Here is a 25997-nt window from a genome sequence, read left to right as displayed (position 1 = left end):
TATTTAAAAAATGCTCATTTTTGGTCAAAAATCCCGGAAATTGGACATGAGCGACTATTATTTCTTCCAAATATATTTCTTAACAAATTGACACCAAATAGGCCTATGACTAAAAACAATAATTGCTGTACGAAAATATGACCAGTAGGCCTAGATAAAGTGTTTTTTCGGTTTGTAATGGTTTAAACCCAGATCTGGTTTTAATCGTAGCAGTTCTATTTTTATTTTTCAGGCCCCCCCCCACCACCACCACAAAGCATTTCTGAACATTCCCTAACTTGTGCCAAGTTTGACGGGATTTTGCAATCATGTCACGTCATTTCATTGCAATCAGGTGATTGCCACACGGTGATTGCAATGCATACTGTCCGCCCTCCTCTGGCTGATGTCACCTTAGCAACGAGACGCTCTCCCACTCGCGCCAACCTTTGACCTCGGTAAATCAACGAAAACAACAACAGTCTGGCTGGAAATTTTACAACACTGCTCATCATTAGACAGTCGAAGTGCAGAGTAGTTGGGCTCTCAGTCCCAATTCTATCCCCTGGAATTGACATCTAACGGTACACTAACAATTTTTTTGGTGACGCAGGCCGAAAACATGGATGTCCAAGTTAAAAACCCCAAAGCACTGAAGCCAAATTATGAAGGCGTTCCACTTCGATACGAAGACAGCAAACCTGTCTTGGTGCAAGCATATACACACAAAAATATCATAGGTAAGTGGGGAATACATGCACTAGGCGGATTTAGGCCACCCCACCATGGTTGTAGTAACTCATGAACTATAGAAAAATTATTAAATTCGTGTACATCGTGGAACATTTCAATTCAACTACGGCTACGCTTGTTAGAATTTATGTTACTCTATGACTAATCATGCGAATACACGAGCGTACAGCGCTATAATACTCCACGGCCGACACGCGTCCATATTGCAAGGTTATCTGCGTACAACAGCTTACACATACTACGCACAGCCACGCAAAGAGTATGTTCCACGATCAGGCACGATGTACACGAATTAAGTAATTTTTCTATACAAATTTCAAACGTTTGAGGACTTGTTCTCAAGTTGTAGAAGGTGCCATAGGGTGTCTTCAGTGTTAATTGTTTTCATTATAAATGTCGCAAAATATTAATATCTATGACAGGGTTCGAGGTTTGAGTACGGTTTTACTGCCAAAATGGGGGAAAAATGAAGTTCATGTTATCATAACATTATACATGTTTTCTGGACTAGAATTTTGTGCTGAGTCCATTTCTGAAGTTTTTAATACACAGGGTATCACCATTTTAAAGATATGTTACAAATTCTAAGCGCATGTTGTTTTTACGAAGAATGTTAACCAATCCTGGGAGTCTACTTGGAACACAACTGTATTTAAAAAAAGTTACAGAGCATTATTACTTCAGTTCAAGTTGTTTTGAATCTATAAATATGTTAAACAAACTATAAAGACTGATTAAACACTGTTCTCATGTATGAAAATGAAATGATGTTGGTACTGAGGCCCCTGTATTCCTATATATTTAGTAAACATATAGCGGTCAGGTTTGGTGTCAAGACAATAAATCTATTGATGTCTAAACTCATAAAGAAATGATGTTCTTAAAGTGTTAATGTGTAACTGATTACCTTTACACAATCTTAAAATGTTTATACTGAAGCATAGCACTTTATTCACCCCTGACATCAGAAATGGCTTGTTGATAGCGCAACTGAATATTGTGTGATCTAGTGGCACGGGCTGCATCAACTTTATTTTCTGATAAGTGGTTGATGTGATGAGCTGGTACAGAACTAAAGTTCTCTTCACCATACCACTTGACTATTACTTGATTCTGTTTCAGTTTTCTCAGGATAGAACTTCTCAGATGTTCAGGTACATCAGTTGGGGAAATGACTTTAGTTGGATACCAGACGCAACCATGCTTTGCCCATACTAGATGACACTGTACATGTGCATGAGCATGCATGTACATGTACTTGCTGTACATGTATAACATCCCTTTATAATTACATATTTGAGGGCACAACATGAAAGGCATTGACTGCTCTTCCTGGAATAACTTTTATGGGTGTAACTTTTGGGTTTAAGGGGTTGATACATCAGAAAAATGGCGTGAACCTCAAAATGGGGCAAAATCTGAGTCGTAAAAAAAATTATTTTGAAAAAAGTATACATGGCATCATTCCACAAATCTAATCGATTGTGGGGATTGGTAGAGTGCACAATCGATCAACTTTTCAGAGCTGTATCTCCATGTATACTTTTTTCCGAAATAATTTTTTTTACAATTTGCCATATTTTTTTCACGCTTAGGGGTAGGGGTAACATTTTTGCAATTTTCTTCAATTTTTCTTTTTTGAAGGAAGTTAAAATTATTATCAGTGTGTGGCAAATTGACATATCATTAAAATGAGGGGTTAATGAGGTCTCCAGCCCCTTTAGATCAAATTTTATGGTGAAACTAAGATACAAATCTCTCGAAAATGACCTTTTTTGGGCTTCGTTTTTTCACTTTCAAGTTCAACTTTATCCGGGTATGGTATACAAAGTAAGCAATAAAATCAATTAAAAACAGTTTTATTTGAACAAATAAACCATCAGGTAATACAAAATAACAGAGAAAGACAACATTTATCTATATAGTAGAAAATATTAGGGATTAAAAATTAATGGTGAATTTTTTTTTCACCTAAAACTGGTCATTTTCAGTAAAAAATGGCCATAAATCCATGTTTAACCCAAAAACGACTTAAGATACAGTATTCTAAGTTAGAAAAATTGAAAATTCAGACATTATTAACTTAGAAATACTATATATGCTCATTTTTAGAAGTATTCTTCACACCTAAATATTTTTTTCACACATTTGGCAGTGAAACCGGACTCAAACCTCGAACCCTGTCCTATATAAATAAAAGGAAGATTGCCCATCTTGTGCGCGAGTGTCTATATATATAAATAAAAGGAAGATTGCCCATCTTGTGCGCGAGTGTTTTCCGAATTGCCTTGACTTTCGACTCTGATTTAGTGGTTTATTGATCGGGTACATATTGCCATTATTTCATCGGACATTCGTTTTTGCACAAATTGTTGGTAACTAAGAAAATAACATAAAAAACTGCAGTGTTGCTATGCAAAATCGCATGCAGTGGCATTGTGGGTAATAAGGACAGTGTGAATCGCGTAGTATAAATATTTACATTCAAAAACCATACGCAGAGCAACATTGCCCCGTTTTCTGCCAACTGTGAGGTGGCCGCGCCAAGAAATGATTCAGGTTATCTAGATGCGCAACAACGCATAATTTATTAATGATCTTACGAGCTTTTCGCCCCTACGCGCCCCATTTTCCGCCACTGCATCGAGGTTGGCAGCCAAGAGATTAAGGCTACGACGCGTGAATCAGGAGACCCGAGGTGGAGGCATGCAGTCAGTGTACAATTTCATTATTTATTCTAGGCCTATGAAGCGTCGTTTAGTTTTACAGCCAAATTCATACGGAGATTGAGGAATATATACGGAAATGCATTTGGTTGAAAGCGGTCAAGAAATATGGTTAAAAGCGGGTGTTTTTTCCCCGGGCTTTTTTATTGTCGAAACTCAGTGGCAGCGCGTACCGTAACTAACTGGCAGTGCGTTAGCGTTAGTGCGTTGGCGTACAAGGGATGTGACGCGCACACACAGGGCGCATATGCATAGGCCAACTTTCCGTGCCAGAGAAAAATAATTCATAAAAAAAGGATGCTAAAATAATGAGAACATAATTAAATGCAAATGGGAAATCACACGCTTATAAGCAGGAAAATGAAAACTGGGAACAAAATATGTAGAAAAAAAAGCCAAAGCTAAAAGGACAAACGTAAGAAAGGGTAGATTTATAAAAGAATAAATAATAATAAATAACATCAATAAATAAATAACATGGAAACGGAAAATAACAGCATATATTTATTGGAACAAAATAGATCTATGTAGAAGAAACTGAAAAGGTTACAGGAACTAAAAAACTAAATGAAACGGGAACAAAAACTAATCAGAAAAAAAAAAAAAAAAAAGCTAAAATTAGATTAAAATTAATCAGGAAATATAAGAAAAAAGAAGCTAAAATAATGAGAACAGAATTAAATAAATAACATGGAAACAGGAAATCACAAGCTAAGCAGCATAAAAAAGAAGCTAAAAGGGAAATGTAAGAAAGGGCAGATTTGGAACATAATGGGAATGCGGTTAGGCTAAAGCCAAGAATTTTCTGCTTTACAAATGCTAAATTCCGCTTTTCTCCGCTTTCTAATTTTAGCACATTTCTGACATAATAAAATTTCACAAGAATCATTACGATGTTGCAAAGTTGGGATGGGTGATTGGGTATCATGGCTGCAATGAGAGGTAGGACAGGTGTTGTACGGTAAATCTATGACGGATATCACTTTATTTTGATGAATTTTGAAGACCCATTTCATTTAGTATTTTATTTATTTCTTTTCAATTGCATTTTATTTCTTTTTCTAGGTCATTTTTGCTTATTTTTTATTTTTTTTTCTCAGAAATGCGTTTTCCGCTTTACCTCCAATTCCGTGATTTTCTCGGAATTTCGCATACGCTGAGAATTCTTAGCTTTAGGTTAGGCCTAAATAAATAAATAACAAACTAAATAGCAATTTTTTTAAATGGGAACAAACTAGGCCCATGTAGAAGAAACTGAAAAGAAAGAAAGAAGCTAAGTGGAACTGCCAGAAGGGACAGGTTTAGAAAAATAAAATTTACTTTTTCAATGATTCTACTTTTCAGTAATTCCTCCTGTTTTAGTGATCGCTCCCATTTACTCATCTAGCGGGGACCCGCGCGAAGCGCGGGTATCCCGCTAGTTGACAATAATTGACAACCTGTTTGACCTCTCCATATATTCATACATTGCTCACCTGTGTTTTCATATCATATTTTGTGGTGAAAAATGATTACAAATGTGTAACTGTAATTTAATCACAAGCACGGAACTCGAGGTCGGAGCCGGGAGTTTCAATTATTGGAACTGGTCTTAAAAACAGGAACCCATACCGTAGCGTAGTAGCTCTGCTCAACAAATTTTGCACACAATTGCTGGAAAAAGTGGAATTTTTGAAAAACAATTTTAGTGGGATGGATCAGACCAAGTCACATAGATATGTTTGCACATGACTAGCCTACTTTTACAAAATTTGTATTTTAAATTGGTAAAATTTTTGTGTACAACTGATTGGAAAAGAAACATCTAAAAAAGGGACCACACATTCTTATCTTGATATATTGATTTTTTTTTTTTTTGAAGGTATGGGACAGAAAGTGCATTCTCAATGGGAGAAAAGTGCCGAGATTGAGAGGGACCGTGCAGTGTCAGCCGCAAAACAGGATGTGTGGGAGCAAGCTGAACATGCCAAGAAAGTAGCATTAGAAAAATGCAAGGGTGCTGGTCAACATGAACTTGAACAAACTATGGAGAACTTAAAAATATCACATGAACGAAGCTTAAAGGTATTTCCCTCTTTATAAATCAATCTAACTATACATGCTATATTCTGATTAGCTCATAATAGGCGGGACTCCTAACATTGTGGATTAATATAGAATGGCGTACACACAGCTGGGCGCAGCACCTACATACCCGAAGTGCATGTGTATTGCATGACTGACGCACGCTTTTGTGAATTTACACGGACATAAAGTTGGGACTTTATTGACTGAACGTAATAACAAAAACCAAATAATTCTCGCCTATTACACAACTATCATACCCATCGTAATATTATAGGTGCTTGTGTGCAGTGGCGAGCAAGGTTTTTGGAAAGTGGGTTTACTTGAAAATGTATATTCTGACAAAAACATGATAAAGCCAATGTGTGTTTTACATGTATTTCACATCAGCACATTTCAGCTAGTGATCTCCCCACCATGTAGTGTCGTACTTGCCAAAAGTGAGAAAAAAATTTCTGTGACAAGTGCAATAATATTATTTGCTTAATCAAATTTGGTCAATTTTGGACCGAAACAGTTTAAATCAGAAGAAACTCATCACATATTTTGGCCAATTTTTGCCTTGGGATTCTCAGTATGACTTGTGATGTAGCAATGGATCATGATTTCTCGGAGGGGGGGGGGGGGGGCACCAGCTCCCCTACTGGCTACCACTAAAAGTGGTATGCATGCACATGATACTACATGTATTCCAATATTTATGGGGTTGGCCACAGGAGAGAGGAGCTATCGCTATTGTGATGAATTTTGAAATACACGACACACAATCATGGCTAGATCGCGTATCAGCTGTTGGCTGCTGTGTCCATTCAAATGTTGTAAGTACTGGTACGCGAATTCTTCATTCTGAGGAACTTCATGTACAAACTACCATCTGAAATCAATTACAATTGATTTGCTGTAATGATGATATTTGCACCTTTTTTTGGTCAAACTAGCAAGAAAATTGTTTTATTTTTAATATCTACAAATACATAACTTTTGAAAAACATATTTTGAATTATTATGCACAATAAAACACTTTGGCTTTCTTGTTTAATTTTAAAAATGTAACAAGATTTGTTTGCTTTTAAATTTGGATATAACATTACAGGAAGAAGCTCTTCGTGTGGAAGGAGAAATGAAGAAACAAGCTGCAGAACAACTTGGTGTTGCCAGAGAGAAAGGAGAACAGGTTTTAAGAGAGACAGTGGAGAAGGTAAAGGCTGACAAGGACAAGGAGAGGGAAGAGGCAGTTGCTAAGGCCAGAGAGGAAGAGAGACAAATTGCAACCAAGGCAGCAGAAAAAGTGGCAAAGTAAGGTTTTGTTTGTCTGCATGATTGCTGGTTCCATAAATGCACCAGCTACATGTATCCAACATAGGCGTAGATCCCGGGGGATGGGGGGATAAATCCCCCCCAATATTTTGCCAGGGGTGATGGTCCATACATCATCCTCCCAATGTTGACACCTGAATATGGGTTTGACCAAATTAACCCCATATTTGCCCATTTTAGCCCAAAAAGTTCCACTTTTGTACCATATTTCATCAGTTTAGCTTCAAAATAGCAAAAAATTGTGCACGCTGCATGCGCATTTGTACCACAAGCTTATTCGGTCACCAAAAGGTGCTGGATTTATACTATACATCAAGAATTTTTTCAAACCCCATCCCCCCCATGTTAAAAAAGAAATCTACGCCACTGGTTTGTGCAGTTTTGTATTGTATTACATGCATCAATAAAGGCAATAAGACTGACCGGAAGTAACCTATGATAAGGATAACATTTTAGTCATGTTGCAACTGGTTACAGCAACATGCATTCAAATAGAGAGCTCTTCAGATTTTATTGCTACTCTGTTAATTGTTCATATAAAAAAAATATAAATCAGAATAGCTTTGGTCTTAATTTACAATTCTTTTAAAGATATTACTCTTTCATTGGGATAACTGATAGTGCCTGTATTTTAATACTTAAAAATATTCACTACATTTAGAAGTATAGTAAAGGTTGTAAATGAATGCATACTTGGGCTGTATTCAGACCTATAAGTTTAATACCATTTTAAACAAAATCGTTTCAACTACAGAGCTATAACTTTAATACCATGTTGCATTGCACAACGTTACTCAAAAGATTTCATTATTAAAACCTTCCAAGTAAGTATCTTCTTCATAAAAAATATCCTTTGAGGAAAATTAATTGAGCAATAAATAAGTTTGAGGCTAAATCTAAAACCAGTATTGTACAGCTCTGTATGGGAAACACTTTTGTCCATTTTTGTAGAGCAGTATGTGATGTGAGCGACGTGAAGTGCTCCATAAATAACCTTGCTATTCAAAAGTGGAGGAAAATATTTAAAAGTTACTTGCTTTTAAATAATGGATTTTATTTTTATTTTTTCCTTTTCTAAACAGGGAAGTAGAAGAACGCGAGGTGGTTGCAGCAAAAAAAGCAGCTGAAGAACAGAAAAATGCATTGAAAGCATTGGAAGCTAAAAAGAATGATGAAAGAGTGCAAGCCATTCTTACTGCTCAGAGACAAGAAAAACGAACAGCGGCAGATGAACTTGCTAAAGTTAGGAAAGAACACAGTCAAGAGATTGCTTTGCTAAAAGAAAAAATCAAAGAGTGGGAAGGAATTAATCAGGAAACATGGAAAGAAGTTGAAAAGGAACAGAAAGAAAAAGAAGACTGGATAGAAGAATATAGAAAGTTGAAAGTATCGTATCAGAGATTTATCGATGGGACTAATGGATTTAATCAAGGACAAGCCGAGTTTCTTTTAGAATGATAGTGTACAATAATATATTGCTCAGGGGTTAATTTTGTTACATTATGGTTATGCATGTTGGTATGGCAAATTAATTTTGGGCACATATGGGCTGTATCAGAATGATTGATCTCCAGCAGTTTTGATGTTTGTTCAGAATCCCGTTTCTATCAAATGCAACATGGGATCACCGTAAAATAACTTAGTTTTACAACCCTTATATTAATCAATAAGGTGGATCTAGCTTATTTAAAATTTGGGTCTGGCAGTGCATAATCCGCAATCACTGGAAATTGTCGGAAAACAATCATTTTGATACAGCCTGTATGTGACACATTCTTATCCAACCAGACCAAAGGCAGAAATTGCGAGATTGAAAACACATTAGAACATGCTTATACATGCCCATCAAGTATGTGTTAAAGTTGCAAGGATATGAGAAATGAAGATTATAACTCAGCATCCATAGTCCTGGTTGGATCAGACCATGTCACATATTACATGTTTGCATATGACCACTTAGTTTGTACTTTAAACTGGTACAATTTTTGTGTCAAACAGATGTTTTCTTCCAGGTCATTTAATACACTTTTCAACCAAAAATTGACCATGTAATGTAAGTTCTAAGAAACTGGCAAATTAAATGGAAAACATATTAAGAAATGGAAAGAAAGTATTTGCTCATTTCATAGCAAGTTCAAAACGAAACAATCAATATTTCAAAAAGCAAGCTTTAAAGTTTTTTGTAATACATTTTGCTGGCAGAGCACATTATTTGAGACACATCAATCAACATGGTCTTAGGTTGCACTTAATGTTGATGTAAAAGTACATGCAGCACACGCTTACATGTATTATGACTATGAGGCGTATTTGCCGTTATGTTCAGCTTTGTTTTCACAGTAATCAATGTAATTTTTTTCTTGTAAAATGTCACTTGTAATTTATTTTTGAATCACTAATTTATTACTGAATCATTTTGACTTATTATCGACTCATTGTATGTATTGAATCATTAATTGCTATACTTATGCTTCCCATCAGTGTCTTGGCTAGAACCTGAGGTTTAATTTGCTAGTCATTTACAATTTCCCATCCTGAATTAGCATATTATGCAACATAAAACCAGACTTCAGCAGCAGCAGTGTTGGAATAAGGCAAGCCAAATGCCCATGAAAATTGCCTCAGATCCTGTGAAATTTTGATAAGACAAAATTAAAAGCTTTCACCCTAATTATTTGTCAGTACAATATTGACAAGAACCCCTGGAATTTTAGATTTATGGGCCCAATATTTCCACTCATTTGCCACACTGTTCAGAAGCATACTAGGGCTACAGTTTAGTTGAAATGCATTGGCACAGCTTTCATGTAGGGAATGTGACGATTGTGATCTACTTCCAAGTTTAACCCCCAGACGGTGATACCTATTTTGGCAAGGGGAAGGAAGACGGAATAAACTTTTTAAACCAGGGACCCCTTGCCACACCTTGGCCGGCCAAGCTTTCTGTGCCCACATGACTGTCCGCATGATGATGCAATATTGCATCATGTGGGACACCCACGCTTCAAATGCTTTGTGAAATGGGTTTTTATGTTTGGGTCGGTTAAGGGATCCAAAATGAGCGTTTATTATGCGTTTCGACAGTATTTTTGTGGGACATGAGAGCACCTCAGACCTATCGAATTGCATTCTGAATCTGAAGCATGTCTTTCTGATATCAAATAATTTTCATTTTTAAAAATCACAATATAATACAAATTTTATGACAAATTATAAAAATTTGATATTTTTCAAATTTTTGATATATAACAGTCCTCGAAGTAAATTATATAAATCTAATGATATATTCTTAAAGTGTATGTAGCAGGGAGGAAAAGCTGACGATCAATTGAAAATTTTGACCTTTTATATTGAAGATATGGATTTTTTTCCCAAAAGGACCTAATTTTTTTGGTGTTTTGGGGAAAAAAATCCATATCTTCAATCTGAAAGGTCAAAATTTTCAATTGATCGTCGGCTTTTCATCCCACCTACATACACTTTAAGTATAAATCATCAGATTTATAAAGTTTACTTCAAGTACTGTTAAATATCACTGGATACTAATCGTATAATAAAATACCAGCGTGATTTAACTCATAAACCTATGCTGCCCCCATATACTATTTCTACCCCGCTTCTCCACCATATTCAATCACTTCACTTAAGACGTCGCCGCACCCACAGAGGTAGGAGAGGGGGTACGCGCAATGATATATCATTGGTTTCCCCTCCTGCTGCTTCCCCGGTTTCAAACACCCGTCACATAAAGTGGATGTGCTTTAATGCTCAGTCATGTCGTCAGATAGCCACGGACATTGCTGAAATCATAACTGATAATAATCTGGATCTTGTAATGTTAACAGAAACTTGGCTGTAGGAGAAAGGCGATGAGCCATATATGAGTTTTATGACCCCTCACGGATTTAACTGTCATTCTTTCCTCGTGGAGCCGGGAGGTGGTATTGCCATCATTGTGAGAGAATCTTTATCTAATATGATCACTCTCACTCACCTTGATTACACCTCCTTTGAAAGCGTGGAACTAAAACTGTCCATTCACCAAGTTTCCATCATATGTGTGTGCTTGTATAGACTGCACCCTGGTGAACATCTTGTTAAACATACTAGAGTTAACTTTCCAACTTTCTTGTCTGAATTTACTGACCTTTTATCATCTTACGCTAGTTTGAAGGTCGATGTATCCTTTACTGGGGACTTCAATCTCCATTATGAAGTTCCAACTGATTCTGAAGTCAGACGCACAATTTCGATTTTAACTGATTTTGGCTACTCTCAATATGTCGACAAGCCTACTCATAAGCTCAATGGTATCCTGGACTGGGTGGTTGTGCGGAATGACAGATGCGTTACCAAGAAATACGATGACGTGTTGAAGTTTCCTGGTTTGTCCGATCATTTTGCTGTTTTTGGTCACTTTGATGTTTCTAGACATACGCCTAGTAGACGCTTTCGGTGACCTCGCGTAATTTGCGAGCAGTTAACTTTGACAATCTAAAGCCTGATGTTGCTGGACTGACTGCCAGTGTTCTTTCCAGATCACCCAACTTGGATGTATGTGGTCTTGTTGCCGCCTACAATACTGGTCTGCAACTAGTTCTTGACCAACACGCACCCCTGACTACTCGGCAGGTGAGGGATCGTGCATCGGCTCCTTGGTTGACGACTGAAGTGAGGGATGCAAGACGAGAGAAAAGGCGTGCTGAACGGCTCTGGAGGAAAACTGAATTGACTGTTCATAAAGAATTGTACATAAGTTCGAGGAATAATGCTAATAAGTGTGTTACTAATGCTAAGAGGCAATACTTTGCGGACAAAATTGACTCAGCTGCATCTTCCACAAAGCAGCTATTCACAATTGCAAATGACCTTCTCAGAAAATCTCAAACCTCAGTGCTTCCAAATAATGTTGCTCCTAGTGATCTCCCGCAAGTCTTCTGCAAATTCTTTGCAGACAAAATCCGCATCTAAGGGATAAACTTGATTCTTGTCAGTGTTTGCCACCATCTTTTACTGCTTTTGAGGGTCCTGTTTTCGATCACTTTGATCCTGTCACTGAAGATGAGATTTCTGAGCTGGTCCATAGTATGCCAACAAAGGGTTGCTTATTAGACCCACTTCCAACGTATCTTGTGAAACAGTGCTTTGTTGATCTTGTTCCTTTGATTACTTATACTATCAATAAGTCCCTTATGAGTGGTATTGTTCCTATTCAGTTTAAGCATGCTATTGTTGTACCCATCCTTAAAAAGTCCGGTCTTGATAATAACTGTCTTAAGAACTTTCGGCCAGTTTCTAACTTACCTTTTATTTCTAAAGTTCTTGAAAAGGTCGTCCTTAAACAGCTCCAAAAACACCTCTTTGACAATGATCTTATTGAAGTTCACCAATCCGCGTATAGAAAAGGCCATAGCGTAGAGACGCGGTGCTGAGTGTCTTGGACGGCCTTCTTAACAACACCGATGTGAAAAAAGTTTCTCTTGTGGCTCTCCTTGACCTCAGCGCTGCGTTCGACACGCTTGACCATTCTATTCTCATTGAGCGGCTGGCGACCACTTTCGGTGTCCAAGGAGTTGTACTTGAGTGGTTCACTTCACACGTGACTGAGAGGTTTCAATCTGTTAATATTAATGGAGTGGTTTGGACCCATTTCCATTACAGCACGGAGTCCCTCAAGGTTCCGTGCACTTGGGCGGTTTTATTCACTCTTTATTCTCAACCTTTATCCGACATCATTATAATGCACAAATGTAATTTCCACAAGTACGCCCGACGACACGGAAGTCTCGCAATCTGACACCCCAATAAACTTTGAGCTCACCATATCGTCCATTCAAATGTATCAGTTCCATCTTGAGTTGGATGAATAGCAACAAACTTTTGTTAAATACCGACAAGACTGAGATCTTAACTGTTGGTACGTCCTCTCGCATAAAACAAGTTGACAGAGAAGAAGATGATACCATCCAGATTTTGAATTCTGACATATCTTTCCAACAATCTGTTAAATACCTCGGTGTTCGGCTGGACCAAACGCTGTCCATGTCTGACCATATAAGTGATATATGTCGCTCTCTTTATTTATCTTTAAGACAACTTAGCACAATCCGTCCATATTTGTCTGAGAAAGCGACGTCGTGTCTTGTTAACTCTCTTATCACGCCTCGCCTTGATTTCTGTAATTCCACTTTGGCTGGTATCACTTCTGATCAAATTCTCCGCCTCCAGAGGATCCAAAACTCTGCCGCCCGGCTCATTGTTAAAAAACGTAAATATGATCACATCACCCCATACTTTATGAGCTTCATTGGCTACCCATAAAATTCGGATTCAGTTTAAATTATGTGTGTTTGCATACCGGCACTTTGAGGGCACCCCTCCGTCTTACCTCTCCGCGGTTCTCTGTACTTATGTTCCTCAACGCTCCCTCCGTTCATCATCTGAAAAGCTACTCAGGACCCCGCGTGTTAATTTATCATCTGCCGGTATGCGTTCCTTTCGTTATGCTGCCCCTGTAGCTTGGAATTCCCTTCCCAACAACATCCGCAATATCACTTCTCTTGCTCAATTCAAATGTAGTCTAAAACTCATTTTTTCCAACATGCTTTCCCTGATTCCTAAGGTTTTTGTGTTTCACTGTGTGTCCTTTGGTTCTTTTTTGTTTTCGCGCCCTGAGATCTTTTTGATGATTTTTGCGCGTTATAAATACGCTCCATTATTATTATTATTATTATCAAAAATATCAATTTTTAATGATTTGCCATAAAATGTGTATTAAATTGCGAATTTCAAAAAATCAAAATTATTTGATATCAGAATGACATACTCAGTATTCAGAATGCAATTCGATATGTCTGATGTGCTCTAATGTCCCAAAATAAATACTGTCCAAACGTTCATACCCCAGCCCTTAATGAAAAGCATGACAGCAGCGAAATATAAGCACTGTCAAAGGCATAACTTAGTTTTAAAGCGGAAAGTCCCTGTCAAAAAAACTATGGGTGACTAGCCAAGACACTGGTGCTTGTGATTAAGTGTGTGTAGATAAATTTACATTAGAAAGTCATTTTAGACTTTCAATTGCTATATTCTGTGGTGCATGTTCAACAACATACATGTATTAAAAATTTACAACACCCACCAGATCACTATTGTGCTAAATATAATTTAATATGTAATTAAATATAGGACTGTAAATACTAACTATGCAATCAATACCTATAATTCCGTCCAGGAGATGTTTATTTATGAATAAGATACAATATATCTACTTGTCACACTTACATTTAGAACATTGATGTCTAGATGCACTTTGTGGATGACATCCACCTACTTGCATTCTTCACTTGTACAATACATAGGACTGAATACAGCAAGGTTTTCATCCGCGAAGTGCATGATTGTGCATCCACACCCACATCTGTCTTACATACACTGTGTATCTATTCGTGGGGAGATATCCAGGGGTTATTATGTTTAACGCTGGCGAAGTAACGTAATGAATCGGATTAACTACCATAACAATAGGTAAAAACAATTTTGAATATATCGTGCTGCACTACAAGCAGGTTGCACTCATCACCTGTGTATGTCTGCAATCATAGATTGAATACAATACCGGTCTTTTCAAAGATACTAATCTTGATATGGTTTAATGAAGAGGTACCGCGTGAACGTACCAGTGCAGTGCGGTATATTCAAAATTGTTTTCACCTATTGCTATGGTACTAGTTAATCTGATTATTACATCACTTCGCCAGCGTACAATGTGTATTGTACCTTAACTTTCTTCTTGACAATTGGGCAGGTAACCAGTAAGTTACCAACTCAACAGGAAAAATTTCATGTCTGACATATTATCACATAATATACATATTTTTAAATTAAGTTTTACATATTTCTTTAACATGTAGGTTGTTTAGTCCCTGATAGATGGTCATAAGTTCAATGAATTCTTCAGCCATTTCACATAACGACAAATGTAAAAAAGGTACTTTATCTTAAGATCTAAGCCATAATGTATTAATCTTATAATATAAAATTGATTAATTTTGTTCAAACCCGATTTTTCAGCTAATTTGTAATGTTTACACAGTCATGTCCCGGCATGCACCTAAATGGAATCAGCTTAATTTGTTGTATGTGTAGGTCAACAGAGCAATTTTGACATAACGTCATAATTATAGAACTTCATGTTAAATGGTCAAAATAGCCAATTGGGTTTCTTTCATCTTGCTATATTTAAGCTTAAATGAACAGAAACCCTTTCCAGCAGTTATTACTAATAGGAGTAATATTTCAGAATTTTGGGTAAAGTATAGCAAAATTAAAATTTGAGGAAAATCATACATTATGGCTTTAAACAAAGAACTTCACTATTTTGTGCTCCAAGCAATCAGTGTAATGTGAAATGCTGAAGAAATAAGAACAAAATTGTAAAAGACAGTTCATTTCTGCTGCCTATACCACAATAAATAGTTTGATTCGTGCACAATCTGTACCTCATTTAATGGCACCAACTCAAGAAAATTATCACAATAAACAATGCAAAATAGAAACAATTATTTGTCACATGGTATGGTGTGCTTCCTTTATTGTGATACTGACTTCAATTCCATTTACTCATGGCATTCGCTATTTTAGAATGGGTAAAAAGTGTAAACTGAAAGTTTTTTAAGTATTCAAAAGTACACCGTCCAGCATAAAATTGTGGTTTATTACACAAGTAAAAATATTAATTGTTTTATACCTAAACCAATTTTCTTAAAATATTTTACAGCAACAAACTAAAAAAAGAAATAAAAAATGAATTGAATTTGCCCTAAAATAGACATGCTATGATGCTAAGGAAAACATACGCACATGGGGGCTTTGAGACATAACATTGATTTTTTAGCGTAAACCTTTAATACTATGCTAAAATACCCAGAATCAATTGATTGCTGTTTTCATCTTAATGATCCTTTGTCCAACATAGATTAGGCTAGCTAGAGTTTGACTGTGCCATGTCTAAATGTCCTTCAGCCCTCTCTCATAGGTGAAGAAACTAAAAATGATCAATACAAATATTGTTCTGCTACCGTTTTTTTAGTGTGTGTGTGCATATTTGCCTGTTAAATGAGACTTATACGCAGACCTTGGTAAGGCGACTATAGAGTCCTTGATGCATATGCTTGAAGCTTCATATAGTAGTAAACTATTTTACCTAGAGGATTATGATATTCACAATCACAAATGTATGCATAATATGCACCAAGCCAGCTGCAGCCGAAGAAGAAGTGAACAGATACTGATATCCATATAATCCACAGCACATTGTGATCTAGAATAAGATGGCCCTGTTCACCCTGTGCACAGGCCCAAAGTATGTATAAAAGTAACTAGTGTATCATCACTGCTAAGTCCTATGCTGAGAATGTTTTGATGGCACTTTATTGAACTCTTTCTGAATGTACTGCGACTGAACTTTGGCAACTTTTCTAAATTCTTTCTGGTGAGTTTTAGGGCAGATCATTTCACACCAGCTAATTGGTACCATGTTTACACCTGAAAGAACAAGTAAACAAGAAACATACAAAATTATCAGTATCAATTAAAGCATAGAACAGTTTATTAGGTGTAGCATTAGAAAAAGGTTTGATGAAATGAGTAGAATAAATAAGTCATAAATTTGATTCTACGGTTCTACCCAATGCATCTTTAGCCAGAGAGGTCCAAATAAACCTGTGTGCTGTAAGATGTTGTTGAAACATAACAATACGAGTCCCATGTCATGCAAATCTTCTTTTTACTTGTTAAAAGTCCCAATATTGAAATATCTATCAAGAATTGGAAATAGTTTTTTTTTTGGGGGGGGGGGGGTTCAGTTATGACATTCATATTGCAGCTAATAAAAAATGTGAGGACACTTTTGGCTAAACATGTAATTCACTCACATCGGACTCACTTTGGGAGCAACTGCAGTGTCCTAAGTGCACTGTAAATTAGTGTAAATGGTAACACTATACAGGTAAGATTCATGTGACATCTGAACTTAAGAACTTTATCTGAACTGGCCCTATCCACCTACATTAATGGACATCTTGGCACCAAGGGATGATTAAAGAATTACTATTATAATAAAAGTGATAACCATTAACCAGTGTCTATCATGATCACTCTCTGTGTGCCAATATCACAGCAACATCTGTATATTGTTCTCTGCTCATGAGAGTGATACAGTTTTGGTTTGGTTCTTACCTGCTTCACTTTGTGCAAGCACAACTCCCAGTTCATTCTCTGCTGTAGTTAATAGGTATGATTGAGCATCACCTAGAGACATCTATGATCCACAATTGTTAAGGCTGATAAAGTGTTAATCAATTTGTTATCAAATCCATACTCTTTGTAAATTACCATCATGCAAGAATTACACAACTAAATTGGTATGTGTATATTAAAATGTATATCATATCATTTAAATACCTTCTACACCAAATGGAATCAAGCAGCAGCATGTGTTGCCTTTCAAAATATCAAGCTGACACAAACTGCTAGACTAATTCCAATCAGCCGTCTACACTTCGCATGTACTATGTTATGCTTCGTAGTGACGACTGATTATCTTACCGTCCATATCGTGACAGACTTCTGAAAAATATTCAATGCGACTTTGGTTGTGCGCCATAGCGCGACTAACTTTGCAGCGCCTGTGTACCGCATCGCTGTACCGTGCCGCTGAGATCGCACTCTGAAGTTGTAAAAACAATAAACTCAGTCAAAAGGTCAATTTGGACACAACTGCGCATGCTATATGCCACAGGAATCCTGTTGCAAAATCTGTCACTTTTTTTTGCACATAATTTTTCTCAGTCGTCAATCCAGACGGCTGACGACTGAGGGCAGCAGTCTAACAAACTGCTTGTTTGAGATCATTTATGATAAGGATAATGAACTGAGTGCAATGCATTCGTCAAGATAATCGCACGCGCCGTGGAGTTATTGCATTTAGCTTGAGAGCCGATAGGCTCGAAAAGCTAAATGCAATAACTCCATGGCAAGTGCAATTATCTTGACGAATGCATTTGCACAGTACATTATCCGTCATACACTTTTGAGTGTAGGCCTATTAAAACAATAGGCAATATTAATTGCTGCATTCATTATATTAGTTTTAATATTAGGGAAAATATCTTACATTTTAAAAACACCGTCAGGACATTGACCAGCTACGTAGCATTTAACTGGTAAAGAAAATCAATCCCTGTAATCAATGGTATCGATTAAGCCATCGTCATACTTAGGTAACTTATTCACGCATTGACTTGACTTTATGTTGTGATCATTTAATATCGTGGTTTCGAACACAGAGAGCACTGAACCAGTTGGAAACGATCGATTTAGATGTCAGACTAGTACTACGGTGAATATCAACTGGACTTTATAGCTCTATAATTTGAACTACTTATATTAAAACACACGACATTGAGATTTAACAATTTGTTCAGTATTATCATAGGCCTTCAAACACATGTGTTTGAAGGCCTATGGTATTATAAAGCATGATCATGATATTATGCGCTAGTGTGTGTTTCCCGGGCCCGGCTTTGTTATTTTAGATATAGGCCTACATGTATTTCATTTGTAAAATGCTGAATATTTTGCAATGGTGTCATCTTGTATAATTATGATCCACCTGTTTGTGGCCCTTTTAATTAATAGAAGCTCGATTATTCTCATTTGATGTTTGATTTATTTGAGGTCATTAATCATAATTTATGACAATGATATTTGCAAGGGTGCAACTCTACTAGTCTTATTACAAGACTGCCCTATCCCAACCCTAAACCCTAATCCTAAACTCCGTAAACGAGGACTGGACTCAAGTCTAGCGAGTTGCACCTTATTCGTAATTGTACACTATTATAGAACACCGTTTGTAACTATACCATTTTAACACCACAGAATGTATATTCGTATTTTTTGTTGGTATATATATCGAACAGACAATTATATAGTTATGTGATCTCTGTGTCTAAAGCGCCACCTAACTCTACTTTATGGTTATGTGAAAGTAGTATTTCTAGTATTTGAGCGTGCACGTATTATCTAGAATCTATTGTTTAGCGTGCAGGTTTTAGATAATGCATTGTTTAGCGTGCAGGTTTATATAATTTGGGCTGTGAAGGGTAGTTCGCGAAAATAATGCACGGGAGAAGAATACATAACGATGAATAGAAACGGGCACTAGAAGTGTATAGAAAGATAAAGCACTTCAATACATGCCGAACATCCTGCTATTTTTGGAGACAAGATGACATATATATGGAAACTTGTTTGAAATTACACATAAAAATCCCCTTACTTTTTAAAAGTGCTATAAATGTACATGTAAGTATAATTTACAAAATAAATACAAGTCAGAGGAATAAAAAGGACAAATCTGAAAAGGATACAACTTTAGCGAGGACAACATCTCCAGGTCTGACACACTTATACATTTCTACTCTATCCTTTTCTGTGGCTCTGATATCTTCTCGTCTAATCTGGCCTCTAAAACTCTGTCTCAGTGGTTTGCCTTCCACACTGAGTATGGCACAACGACAAAATCTGGGGTTTACATTCACTACCTGTAAAGAAATTGAGAGAGTAAAACTAATCACTGCTGTTTGTTTTCCAAGGGTTTTGCAGGTGGCAAAAAGTGATCAATATTTTTAGGTTGATAACTGCGTATAAACATGTACATATTGAAAGTAAATTAGACAAAATGATGCAAACAGGCTCAGATGTTGATGCATCTAAAGTACAAGCCTCGAAGGGTGTAGTGGGAGCAGTTTTTAAAATCACAAACAAGAAAAACATAGTGCTTTTTTTTTTGCTATTTTTATAACAAAATATTCCCTAAAAATGTCAAAAACTGCAAGCAAATAAATGCATCCACTTCTGATGATCCTACATGGCACAAACATTTCTCAAAGCATGTGCACGTAGAATGAAATAGACAAGGTTTATACATTGGCTACATGGTTCAAGAGTTTATGAAAATGTAACAATTGATCATTCATTTTACCTGAGAGTAGCTGTGGTTCTTGATAATGTGATTATAATGTGGTGACACACTGCATATTATAAAAAACTTTCAATCATTTTTGTGATGCATGTTGTGTAGTGCTGTCACAATTGAATTCATCAAAATGGCAGACAAAATAGGGTAATTGTATAGCATTTTACAGATATTCATGATAATCTTGACCTCAACCACTTTTAAACCTACTTTTAAAATTCTACCTAATGAAAAGGAATTGCACACCAACTTGAAGAAAAGTTATTATTAATTCTAGGGCTGGATATAAGGTATGTGGGTGTGGGAGGCACGTCTACTCAGTGTAGATGGCCAACTTCAAAACCTTTCGATTGAGTGATTGATTGATTGATTGATTGATTGATTGATTGATTGATTGAGTGAGTGAGAAGTGAGATATGTGAGTTGGGTGGGTGATTGAGTAAGTGAGTTTTTTATCAAGCAAGCAATTATAGGCAGTACTTACTTTGGTGGTTACCACTAACCCAACCTGTGGTACTATTGTCTCCTGTTCATCTCTCACTATCTGCATTTTTGGGAGCTGAATTGATAGAATAGAATATATAGTTGTTAAATTACTTCAAATGACAAATTTGACAATGTGACCCTCTCAAGTAAAATGAGAACAATGTTGACAAAGTTTAAATCATTATGTTCTTTATTACTTAAAGGTCATATTATAACATTTCTATAAAATATAGATTAATATTTCTATTCCATAAAATGTTAGCTTTTACTGTCAGATATGTCCCATTTAATTTGGACCCATACAACAGAGGTAAAGCAATAAAGTATGTTTTTCAGTCACAGAATGTGTATTACAAGTTGTGTTCTCTTTGGAGTTATTATTGCCATGATTTTATGTTTTTAAAATGAACCCAAATAAATCAAACATCCAATCTAATAAGGAGAATAATCAAGCTTTTTCTGTTTAATATGTAAAAGGTTAAAAATATTGTTATATGGACAGGGGTACAAGAGGAGAATAATCAAGCTTTTTCTGTTATGTAAAAGGTTCAAAATATTGTTATATGGACAGGGGGTACAAGAGCAAGAGGACATCATTACAAAATAGTCTGCATTTTACAAATGAAATATTGACAGTCGGTATAATGGAGTAAACAGGGACAGTCCATGCACATCCTTATTGTTCATATCAATTTAGTCTATCTTCTTTTAGATCTATCTTTGTCCTTCCATTAGGCCTACCAATCACCTGTTCTTACCTCATCTTTAGCAGTCTCCTGCACATGCTTGAAACCAGCTAAACTTGAGTAGACAAATCCCTGTTTGCAATATGTACCTGGTCCTGCATGATAGTCACTTGTGCTTCCTAGTCGCTCCCCTGTTCAAAGAATAAAACAAGTATTTAGTGCATAATGATGGCCCCAAAACAATGTTGATCACTGTTCCAATTTTAATGTTAATAAACGTACCCATTTCCAGTTCTAACCTCCAATGGCAACCCTATTTTATGTCATCATTTATTTTTAAACATAATTATTTTTTTTACCATATTTTTATTACCAAGTCAAATTGTAATTTGATATTTTGTTCAACAACTCTTCCTACCTTTGTACAGGAGCCAAGTGTTGTTAATCGGTGATGAATAATCCACACTTTTCCTGAGTGCATACGTGAACGCAAGTTAACACGTACGTGTTAGTGCTTTGCTATCGTTTTTTGGTCGGACAGCGGGGCAATTTTTTGCACCGGCGGTTATTTTTTCTGTTAATGTTGAAATTTGGATAAAAGTTATTTGCCTATTTTGGACAGTCTAAAATTTTGCTGAAATGTAATTTTAGCAACATTTTTGATGCATTCGCCTGTCGTGATCGGCTGTGTTTACTTCTGAACTTCCATTGCTTTACATGGTGTCATGCTTCAGCGAATCCAACTCGATTTTGAATGCAATGGTAACTGGTCTCTAGCCTAGAATGTGAAGCTATCGGTGAGCAAATTCTTGGCTAGTCTTCTCGAACAATACTTCACTTGACCCAAATATATAAATTTATTTTTGTGATGAAATAATCGCACATGGAATTTTAGAGGGTATTTAATAGCAGTTCCATAAAGCTGCTCTATCATGAGACTATACGTGTATGCTGTTTTGTTTTGCAATTGATGCATTTAAAGGAGTATTTCGTGATCCTAGCATTCCCTTTTTATACCAAGACCGCCTGAAATGATACCAGCGAATGAAGCATTTCTAGATGATGTGTAAGACCTTTTTAGCCTACCTCTCGTATCCTACTATCGGATCGTTGAAACAAGAAAACCTCATCACGAATTCACTCACCTTTCTACCGCCTTTCTACACCACTAGTTGAAATAAAACTCAAAAAACATCCCGTGTTATTCCTCAAAACAACATGTAACTTCATTAATAAAAAATTGAAATCCCAGTATGACCCGTTATCGAAAATTTTTCTCATGAGCAGAATGCATGTGTCAAAATGGCGGCTCTAACGAGGCTTCCGATTGGCTGATACGTCATCGCGTGTGTATAAAATTTGTCGCAGGCCAGACTTTATTATGTGGCTATCACAGATTTGTTATTAGGAACAACGAGCATCAGACCGACACAATCTGGTTATGTAGGAGACTATCATCGTGACGCCCGCGTTGGAGCCCAGTTGGAACCATTGGAGTACGGAAGAAATATTCATTAACAGGACTGAAGCAATGTGGCCATTTCCATGTTTGTACCGGGCAAGTACCAGGCATTTTTCGACACGGAGATTGCTACAAATTCATCCAAAGGTAAGCAAAGGGTTGGGATCGCATTTTTAACTTGTTTCGGAGTTAAGGGTCGCTAAAAGTAGACCATTTTGGGGCCTGTATTTGGTGTACATACATCACATTTTGAACAGAGTACAAAATGATTATTACTTTATAGTTGCGGAAGAGACTCGCTTGAAGTATTGCATGCGTGAGCCACACATAACCAGAAGTAACTAAATTAAAATTTCACAATATCTTTGCTAAACGAATTAATCTGCAAGAATTTTTTTGTAAATAAACATATGTAACCAGAAGTTTCCAGTACAGTGGCATTGGCAGTGATATAAAAATCTCAACTTTTTTTTGAGAAAAGTGGAGGGATGATGCTGTGGATCACGAAATGCCCTTTTTAAATGTTGGCTGAAATTATTTATGATTTATGAATTTGAATTTTGATGAAATTCAATGAATCTGTCACTTCACAAGATGTAACTTTGCAATGGAAAGCGCTATGACAAAACGGTTTTTAGTTTTGGCTTTCCTTGCTCAAGGGCTTTAATTTGGTATATAAAATGATGTGATTTGATGAAAAATTTGATTTTGCCTTTATACCTACATTCATACTCATAGTCTAGTAAGGATAAACACTTGTTCAAAATGTGACATCTACACCAATTACAGTCCCCGAAACGGTCTACTTTTTAGCCGACCTCAATTCCGAAACATTTAGTGATAGTTAAAAATGCGATCCCCAACCCTTTGGTTACCTTTTGGACGAATTTTAGAAATCTCCACGGAGTCTCCGTGTCTGAAATTCCCCGGTACAAACATCGAAAATGTCACATTTCTCAGTCCCGGTGATGATACTAGATCCGCATCGCTGTTTTCATACATGAATATGCATATCTCTGACCCTGTAAGGTCAAAAACGTGGCGTTGATTTCAACCAATCCGATCCACCGATTGTGATACTGACGTCATATCTGAGGTGACCAGGAGGCAGGAGATACCATCTTGGTCAACTGAACTCGACTCGTGCGTTCTTTTGGTTGACATAAATCGAACAAAATTTTCAATAACGGGTAATACATGTAGTAGGATTTCAATTTTTCATTAATGAAGTTACTTGTAGTTTTGAGGAATGACAAAGTTGTTTTTGGAAACTTAGATGTTTGTTTCAACTGATGATGTAGGATCGCAACGCGCAATGTGAGTGAATTCGTGAAGAGATTTGCTTGTTTGAGTGATAGTAGGATACGGGATGTAGGCTAGTCCTCTGTGTTTGACCTGCTCCGATGTCTCAATTCACGCGGAATTATTCGTACAGCGGAAGTATTAAGTAAATTCTTCCAGTCTGTTTTCACACAAGAACCCACTGGAGAAGCACCGGAGTTAGAGTCTGTGATGGATGAGGAGGTAGATGATGTAGTATTTACACAAGAGGATGTAAAGAAAGAATTAGACAAACTAAAGCCTGACAAGAGTCCGGGACCAGATAGTATTCACCCAAAAGTGTTGAAGGAATGTAGTGAAGAACTTTCATTGCCACTGTACTTAATCTTCAGGAAATCACTGGATTCAGGAAGTTTGCCCAAAGAATGGAAGACTGCCAGAGTGACTCCCATTTTCAAGAAAGGATCCAAAAAGAATGCAGGAAATTACCGGCCAGTGAGCCTCACGTGTATACCATGCAAGATAATGGAAACCATACTCAAGAAGAAGATGCAGGATTCAGGAACATGTACTTTTACCATGTTTTTCAAAGATTTTAGAAAGACTTGTATTTGATAAATGTGTTAACTACATAGATACTCACGAAATCCTTAATGACAAACAATTTGGATTTCGTTCCAACCACTCTACCTATATGGCTATATTACAGCTGGTGGATAAAATTAATACAGCAGTGGACAAAAATAAAGCAACTATTGGAATTTTCTTAGACTTATCAAAAGCGTTTGATACAATTGACCACAAAATACTTCTTCATAAATTAGAGCATTATGGATTTCGTGGTGTGGTATTGGAATGGTTTACAAATTATCTAAGTAATAGAAAGCAATATGTATCCTACAACACGTGTGACTCACAACTTAAAGATATTGTATGTGGTGTTCGCAAGGATCAATATTAGGTCCACTATTTTTTATATTATATGTTAATGATATCACTAGTACCTCTAATATTCTGGATTTTATACTATTTGCTGATGATACCACTATCCTTTACTCGCATGAAAATATTGAGAATCAAACAAATGTTGTGAATGCTGAATTGAAAGAAGTAAGCAATTGGTTTAGAGCAAACAAGTTATCAGTAAATGCAAGCAAAACAAATTATATGTTATTAGGAACGCCTCATATGACATCAGTCAAAGTGCAGCAAGATTAGTCCCAAACAAAATGTTTGGTAGACTCATAACCGGTGCGATCTTACCTTTCCGATGTTGATTAAGATACTTCTTGCATCGATCCCGAGATGCGGAAAAAACCAATAGTCATTTTGTCCCACATAAATGAATAAATAACAAAAACCCCGATCCCCGAGTGGACTCACCCATTCGGTGACGTCACACGATAATCATCCCTTATCCGACTTGGGCAGCCCCTACCGGCCAAACTTGTAGGCGGCGGGGTCGGGATAATCAACATCGGAAAGGTAAGATCGACGGTTATGAGTCTACCAAACATTTTTGTTTGGGACTAGACTCAGTACACCGGTCGATCTTACCGCTTCGATGTTGATTAAGATACTTCTTGCATCAACATCTGAAAGATCGATCTAGCAAGTAACCGACGGATGGAGGTACAAGATTGGCCAGCATCTGATAAGGATCGGGAGAGTGGGTAGCATGGTAATCGCGAGGTCAAACTATTTCCCCCTCACGGCCGGAAACAGAAAGACTACGTGAACAGACAAAAACCCTGAACTGAAAGTTCAGTGGTTAAGAATAGAAACACTGGTTCTTACCATGTTGGAATTCTGATTGTCCATAAAACACCTGATACCCAACCACCATATTATCTCCGCAGAATAGCCCTGGAGAACTTATCGCCTGGTCGTTGGTTTACGTTTTTGTAGTAAACCGTGGAAAAGGACGACGGGTTCTTCCAAGACACAGCCTGACAAATCTCTTCTATGGGGACCCCCCTATGGTAGGCCCACGAAGATGAGATAGATCTGGTTGAGTGGGCCTTGGGGCGGCGTCTTTTGCCGCTTCGAGTCCACTAACACCTGGACCAGCCACCGTGCCAGAGTCTGTTTAGCGGCTGGACCGTGCGGTTCTGCGTGAGTGATAAATAAGCGGTCATGAGCCCCTCTTAAGGTTTGTGTTCGGCCAAGGTAGTGCTGTAGCGCCCTCGCCGGGCACCACA

The 25997-nt window shown here is 37.0% G+C and overlaps 2 protein-coding genes across 2 annotated transcripts in view; one reads left to right on the top strand and one right to left on the bottom strand.

Annotated features, from left to right (window-relative positions):
* Window positions 1–391: 391 nt before the first annotated feature.
* On the top strand, window positions 392–8875 carry LOC140157960 (uncharacterized). Its single transcript, XM_072181212.1, has 4 exons — window positions 392–719; window positions 5320–5522; window positions 6616–6818; window positions 7922–8875. Exons 1-4 carry the CDS (start codon window positions 602–604, stop codon window positions 8295–8297), a joined length of 900 nt encoding a protein of 299 aa, XP_072037313.1. The 5' UTR covers window positions 392–601; the 3' UTR covers window positions 8298–8875.
* A 7058-nt stretch (window positions 8876–15933) lies between these two features.
* LOC140157950 (exosome complex component CSL4-like) overlaps window positions 15934–25997 on the bottom strand; it is a 20877-nt gene continuing 10813 nt past the window's right edge. The window contains exons 2-6 of the mRNA XM_072181201.1: window positions 21126–21244; window positions 20366–20440; window positions 19274–19447; window positions 17079–17160; window positions 15934–16385 (exon numbers count right to left, since the gene is read on the bottom strand). Of these exons, the coding sequence (XP_072037302.1) occupies window positions 16237–16385; window positions 17079–17160; window positions 19274–19447; window positions 20366–20440; window positions 21126–21244 (599 nt within the window). The 3' untranslated portion in view covers window positions 15934–16236. The remainder of the gene's footprint in view (window positions 16386–17078; window positions 17161–19273; window positions 19448–20365; window positions 20441–21125; window positions 21245–25997) is intronic.

This window comes from Amphiura filiformis, chromosome 1 (assembly GCF_039555335.1).
Source record: "Amphiura filiformis chromosome 1, Afil_fr2py, whole genome shotgun sequence".
Lineage (NCBI taxonomy): Eukaryota > Metazoa > Echinodermata > Ophiuroidea > Amphilepidida > Amphiuridae > Amphiura > Amphiura filiformis.
This window is presented reverse-complemented; position numbering and strand designations above follow the sequence as displayed.

Bases quoted from the DNA above. Each gene is read 5' to 3' on its own strand.
- LOC140157960 (XM_072181212.1), top strand. From the start codon at position 602: ATGGATGTCCAAGTTAAAAACCCCAAAGCACTGAAGCCAAATTATGAA. The intron at 720-5,319 runs GTAAGTGGGGAA...TTTTTTTTGAAG, and splicing joins TACACACAAAAATATCATAG to GTATGGGACAGAAAGTGCAT. The intron at 6,819-7,921 runs GTAAGGTTTTGT...TTTTCTAAACAG, and splicing joins GCAGCAGAAAAAGTGGCAAA to GGAAGTAGAAGAACGCGAGG.